The sequence below is a fragment of the Topomyia yanbarensis genome, chromosome 2 (assembly GCF_030247195.1).
Source record: "Topomyia yanbarensis strain Yona2022 chromosome 2, ASM3024719v1, whole genome shotgun sequence".
Lineage (NCBI taxonomy): Eukaryota > Metazoa > Arthropoda > Insecta > Diptera > Culicidae > Topomyia > Topomyia yanbarensis.
Genome location: NC_080671.1, coordinates 73,368,560 through 73,375,566, shown reverse-complemented (window position 1 = coordinate 73,375,566; position 7,007 = coordinate 73,368,560). Strand labels below are relative to the sequence as shown.

The following is a 7,007-nucleotide window of genomic DNA, read 5'->3' as shown; positions in this document are numbered from 1 at the left end:
GATATTCAAACTCTAGTTCAAACATCCGTGTGTGTACACGAGTACGGTTTACACAAGGCAAAGAGTCAACGCTAGTGATGATGAAAGTGAGAAGGAGAAAACTGGTGCCACGAACCTGTATGTACGAGAGATGTACACACACCGTGTACGTACATAGAGTTCTGTTGTGTAGGCGAACATGTGCACGTGTTTTGGTACGAAATAGCGTATTTGAGTGCATACATAAAATGTGGGTTTAATATGAGCACAGAACCAGAGCGAACATTGTGTACGATGTTCATTTGGGAAGACAGTTCAAAATTAAAAAAAAGCTTCGACCTCTATGCCATGCTTCTTGGTTTTAATGTTTATTCAAGACTTTCCTTGTTTGGAAATCCAAAAGAGCCCACACCTCCTAAAGATGTCGCGATATATCTGAAAAACCACATTAATGTTCGATTATTTTGCACAATTAACACATCATTCGACTGAATCAACAACCCTTGGACGTTTGGGTTGCAGTTGTTCTAGCTTTGGGACGTCGGTAGCCCAGATTTGCTCTCCGGAAGCTTCCAGCGCATCTAGTTCCAGTGGGTGGGCAATCTTTTTGTGTTGACGACAGTTCGGACCGGTGGCAAATGTCTTTTCACAGAAGGGGCATTTATACGGCCGGTGGCCCGTGTGAAGCATGAGATGATTCTTCAACGTTTTGGATCGTTTGAACTCGTTGCCACAATATTGGCATTTGAAATTTTTCTGATCCGAATGAACGACCATGTGCCGCCGTAGGGTTCGTTTTGTGTTCAGTTTAAGCCCGCAATGGGTGCAAACGTAATTTGTGTCCGAATGTGTATCGATATGGTTCTAAAATAATGTAAAATAGTGGTATCAATACAGAGAATGTGCCTACTATTACACCAAAACAGCAAACCTTCAGCGCTGGCAAGTTCTTGAATCCTTTCGGGCACTGCGTACACATGAACTGTCGCTCGTTACTGTGAGTTGTCTGATGTTCCTTAAGTGATCCATTTGTTGTGAAATCCTTACCGCACTCCTCGCAAACGTACGGCCGTTCACCGATGTGGATTGCTTTTATGTGCAAAACCACACTCGCCAACTTACTGAATCTGTGTAAAAATATTGATAAAAGAATGGTGGTTGATACAATACAATAACTGTCCACATACTTTTTATCACAAAAACGGCAAGGGTGAATATTTTTAACTTCACTCGGGAGATGGATTTCCCCATGTGACTTTGCTCGTTTGTCCGATGCAAATCGTTTAGGGCATGCAGAGCAAGGAAATAAAAGTTCCTCAGAATGGGAATGTTTTGATTCGAGATGGGTCATGTAAGCGGATTTATGCCGGAACTCTAAGCTACAAGGTTCACACTTCCACGGTTGCTTAACAGCTTTTTCCTTTTCCGGCGAGCTTGTTCCTGTAATTTTCTTCTGCGATTTCCGTTTCACAACACGTTTGAACTTCGTTTTCTCTATGTTGCAGTCAAAACCAGTTGCTGATGGATGCTCTGATTCCGAAGCATCGGAAATGTTGAGTTCATCTGATACCTCGTTATCCGAGTAATCATCATTACGTGGGTTTACAGCTTCGCCCCACTGTTCGCTGATTTGAGACTTCTCTACAAGTTATAACTATTCTTTTACTTGATCGAATAAAATAACCAACAATTTACCCTTATTCGATGTCTTTCGACTCTTCTTCCAAAAACGTTCATCTGTATTTTGACATATTTCAGGCATGTCCAAATAGTTATCGGAGCACCAGTTAATAGTTTGAACGAAAATTTCTTCCTTGACAGGTGTAATCGTGGGATCATCTAAAAGCCTAAATCGAATTTCTTGTAATTTTGTTTCTAATAGTTCATCTTCGTTCAAAGAATATAACTCTACGAGCATTTTATGTGTTTGCTGGTAGCGTTCCTTAAAACTGTCCAATCTGTGCACAAAATCGTAACATGCCTTGCAGATCCAACTATCTGAATTCGTTATTTCTTGTAGCTGCAACAATGTACTCATCAGTATAATAACATCTATATAATTATTCAAAGGAATTACCGAAAAGTTCAGATGCCTTAAAATGATCTTATTTAGCTCATCGAGTGATTCTAAGTGTCTGCCAGGTTGCTCGTCGGCACATAGTCTGCACCATTTTTTCCATAAACTATTCATTTCGTAGAGTGTCGCCTAGAAGGCGAACGTTAGCTTCTAAGAGCACCTATTAGTAAAAAATATTTAAATAATAAACTTTCAAGCTTAATAATTTCTAGGACTAGCTTAACAAATTTAAAAACTATTTTTAGAAATAAACAAAGCGATTGTCAAGATTCGAAATAACAACAGAGCTAAGTTCAACCACCGCACATTGGGAAAATGTAGCATATCCCATTGACTATCCCATAGAAAATCCTCCCGATTTTCCCACCGAAATCGGCTTGCGTCGGTGGAATCGGCCGACTATGCAACCAATTAATCGATCGATTGTTGCACCGACTGAGCATGTTCAGGAGTGTTTCAGCTTTAGATTCATAATTTTGACAGTTGTATAATATAAAACTGAAAATTTTTAAAACTGGAACTTGCTGTCCCCAGCAGCAGTTTTAGCGGATGCTCTATTCAGTTCAAAATTCATGTCTCGCCATGCCTTCAGCGTTACTGCATTCTAATTTATTTTTCCCCGGTCTATCGGGTCTAAGTGTCTGTGATGAATACTTTCAGTCTATAGAGTCTATAGAGAACAGTTGCGCAAAGAGTGAAGTCAAAAAAGGCTACCTATCGAGCACAATTGGAATCCATCTCTGATACCTCTGCAGCACAGCTGGATTCTAATTTTGCTCAATAGGTAGACTTTTTTCGGCTTCACTTTTTGCACACTCTTTGCGTACCTTTATACTAAGGCCTTTGCTTTCCATGTGTTTAAAACACAGTTCTAAACGTGTTTCAAAATCAGCAACAAATAGGACGGCGTCGTATAACAATTTTAAATTTTAAAACAAAACTCTTCGAAATTATAAAATAAAACGCTCTGCTGGGGATGTGAATGCTTCAGTTTCAATTCGAATTTGAAACTCCTATACAAAATAAAACACTTTTGAACATGCCCTTATATGGGAGCTTAACTGAGGTGTCTGCCGACGCGACAACCAATTAAATATGACCGACGAAATCTTTTGAAATCGGTCTATTTTAACCTATTAAATCGGTCGATTAGTTGGTAGTTTAAAACTGGAACAAGATTTACACAGATTAAATCTGGCGATTAGTATACTGATGGAAATTGATTACCGACGAAACCCAATGTAGTCGGGTAATTAATCGGTCGACCTCGAAGCACCCGATTTAGTCGGTCGACTGGGAAATTTCACAACTGTCAAATTTTCTATGGGGTATTGTATGAAATGCCTTAACCTCACAAAATGACAAGTGCTGATCCTTTTGTATACAGTTTGGACATAAATTTGGATTCCATTAAAATAAACTTACCCCATAGAAAATTTGACAATTCCCAAATTTCCCAGTCGACCGACGAAATCGGGTGCTTCGAGGTCGACAGATTAATTAACCGACTATGTTGGGTTTCGTCGGTGAACAATTTTCGTCACCACATTAATGGTCAAATTTAATCTGTGTGAAACTGGTTCCAGTTTTAAACTACCAACTAATCGATCAATTTAATTGGTTGAAATTCAACATTTCATCAGATTTATTTAATCGGTTGTCGCGTCAGCAGACGTCCATGTTAAACCCCCATAATAGTCGGTGCAACAATCGACCGATCAATTGGTGGCATAGTCGGTCGATTGTACCGACGCAAGCCGATTTAGTCGGTGGTAAAATCGAGAGGAACTTCTATGGGGCTTACGCCATAAAAAATTGACAGTTGATAAATTTCCCAGTCGACTGACGAAATCGGGTGCTCCGTAGTCAATCGACTAATTAACTGGCTAATGTCGTTTTCGTTTTTGACAGTGCACTATACCCGTGCAGTCGGTGCTACACTTATTTTATGCTTGGGAGTAAACAGTCTGTCTCTTTTTTGCACTACACCACGTAAAATCACAGAGAACAGACATATAAGCTAGAACAAACTTTCCCGAAAAACCTGTGTAAACATTTAAATGAAAATACGTTGAATATCACCATCGCATACAGGTTTGCATGCGTGAGTCACCATTGTATCCAAGTTTGCTTACAAGTCCCGTATAGTGATTGCTGGCCGATCGAAGCGCCGACCAGTGGCAAGTGTCTACTTGCTGTTGTCATTCCAAAGCGACAGTTATTTTTCTTACACAAGTTGAAAAGTTTACTTGTATGTCAGTTCTCAGTGGTAAAATCGAAAACGTTATAAATTGGGTTTACCAACTTTAATAATTTTGATGTACGCCCTAGGGGCAGATCACTCTAGAAATGTATAACAAATTTGCATCAAATTAGAAAAGATGCATTTAATTTCCATTTTTGCATCAATTTTGCACTCCCTCGCAGAAAGGTTTGTTTAACAAACGTCCTACGCTGATTCACTTTGTTCGACGTTTTGTTGAATGTAGGGCTAATTTTTTGTAGGGTTTTGACATCTTACACGCAACGTAAAATATATTGCAAGCAACGCAAAATACATTATGAATTTCTATTTTGATGTAAGGAAATGCATTTAATTTATTTGATTTTTAAAAATGTATCACAAGTGATCTGCCCCTAGTGTACGCCACATGAATTTCAATAGTTTTCACACGATATTTATGCTCCCCATAAAAGCATATCAGTCTCATATTGACAAACAGAAATCTGAGAAAAACGCTGTTAAAATTTAACATTTTCCAAATTCAGCCTTATGGTTGGTTTGGTATTTTTTTTCTAAATTTTCTGAGCATTTTTTGTGCATTGTGATTCAGTGGTGATACAGAATACAATCCAACGGATAACTTATTTTCGACGAAAATCAATATGGGACTCTTATGCTTTTATGGGCAGTATGTGTGCCAGACAATTTTAATGCACTGCTACAAATTGCAAAAAATCATGCGTGAATTCAATGGATTTAATATACCAGTGTACACAGACTAGCGAAGTGTCAAAAAATGTAGCCAAACGGACTGTCAAAAATTGCAATCAAACGAGCATGTTTAACATGGACGTCTGCCAACGGGACAACTAATTAAATATGACGTACGAAATCTGTTGAAATCGATCTATTTCAACCAATCAAATTGATCGATTTGTTGGTAGTTTAAAACTAAAACCAGATTTACAAAGATTAAATCTGGCGATTAATATGTGTCGTGTCCCGGCTTAGATTTGGTGCGAAAATCCATTTTACGTCCGTTCTTCTATACGCTACTCCGAAAACTGACTGTTTGTCGCGAAGAAAGTTCTTGTTTTTTAACTACCCACCGTAACCAAAGTAACAGAATCCTGAGGATTTTTTGAGAAATACGTTTCCAAAAAAACTAACTGTTTGTCGCTTAGCACGTTCTACAGTAACCAACGTAACGGATCGTGGAATCACGCTTCAACAAGAGATTTGCTTTCTGGTTCAAGCGTCTAGTTTCTAGGGAGACGAAATTTTCCAAGCAACGGTGTTTGTGGAATCGCGCTTTGTCGAGTGTGTCATGTCGATCTCCTTGTTGTTTTATGCGGGTGTATATTATATCATATTCACATTTTCTATGTTGCAATGAAGCATAAAAACTAACCGTTAGCGCATCTTTTATGCACATAGTTTAGGTACATTGAAACAATTATTACACTTTCTTTATCTTTCTTTTTTTTATTTTGCCTTATCTATCATATATACTACAATTCATCCCTCCCCTACTCTAGATGATGTTTTTTTAAACATTAAAGATACATAGTCAATGGACGGGATCATTCAGTATATTTACTAGTGTATGTTAACAATGTATTATGTGTTTCAATTTGCATTAAACAGTAAGAACAATTGGTTTCAAAAATCTATCTATTGGTACACGTGATATATAAAGTTATCATTAAACCTAGCTGGTTTGCGAATATCTCTCTTTGGTCTCTTTGGACAGGCGTTGGATACATCTGTCGAATGATCGTTTGGTTCATCCAAAGGCACAGTTGGAAACGAATCGAAATCGAATTTTTTTTTTATTTTGCCTTATCTATCATATATACTACAATATGGTGACAAAAATTGTTCACCGACGAAACCCAACTTAGTCGGATAATTAATCTGTCGACCCCAAAGCAACTGATTTCCTCGGTCGACTGGGAAATTTATGAACTGTCAAATTTTCTATGGGGTACCAACACTTCTAGTCAAAAAGGGCAATTTGCTGGCTAACGGGAAACCATTTGCCAATTCGGATGCGCTACTTGCCCTACAATTTGCCGGCAAGTTGAGCGCAAATAGAGGGCGATTTCAATTGCAACATTTGGGTGATTTGCCGCCGTAATTTTTTTCCGCCCTACCCGCTCTTAAATCACCGCCAAATCGCTCACGGAACCCGCCATTTAATCGCCCCTAATTGCCTAATATGAAAATTGTTACTGTTTTTTAGTTGATATTTTTCGGTGATAATTGATCAAAACCACAGTTTATCGTTTACGTTTCAGCTTACTTCCTTATTTAATTTCAGCCTTCCTCAGAATTATTCACACAAGCGCGTCTTGCCGTCGAAGGGGGGAAATCGATTTCCTCCCAGCGACGGCAAGGCTCGCCTTGGTGAATAAGCTGAAACGTAAACGGTAAACTGCGGTTTTGATTAATTATCAACATTAATAACATTCATGAACGGTGACTAAAACCTGGAAACACAATATGAAAATAATAAATAATTCTTATTTTCGGATTCATTTTCTACTCACATAAATTTATCAGTAAACTAGGTAATCACCACCAAACTATAGGAATAATCAATGGTGAAATTGGTATTGCACACCAAAACTTACCACTATGTGACGCTCGCGAAGACTTTAGGTTAGGGATCTTGTTCTACTATACGTACTCACGATTTCATAATTTCCCACATTCGTTGGCCAA

General features: G+C 38.3%; 1 protein-coding gene across 1 annotated transcript; it reads right to left on the bottom strand.

The window, feature by feature from the left end:
• Positions 1-312: 312 nt before the first annotated feature.
• LOC131678434 (putative zinc finger protein 735) lies at positions 313-2,324 on the bottom strand. Its single transcript, XM_058958588.1, has 5 exons — positions 2,057-2,324; positions 1,675-1,999; positions 1,167-1,620; positions 911-1,106; positions 313-843 (listed from the first exon to the last, which is right to left on the bottom strand). The coding sequence occupies exons 1-5, from the start codon at positions 2,168-2,170 to the stop codon at positions 460-462; spliced, it is 1,473 nt and encodes a 490-aa protein (XP_058814571.1). The 5' UTR covers positions 2,171-2,324; the 3' UTR covers positions 313-459.
• Between the last annotated feature and the right edge of the window lie 4,683 nt (positions 2,325-7,007).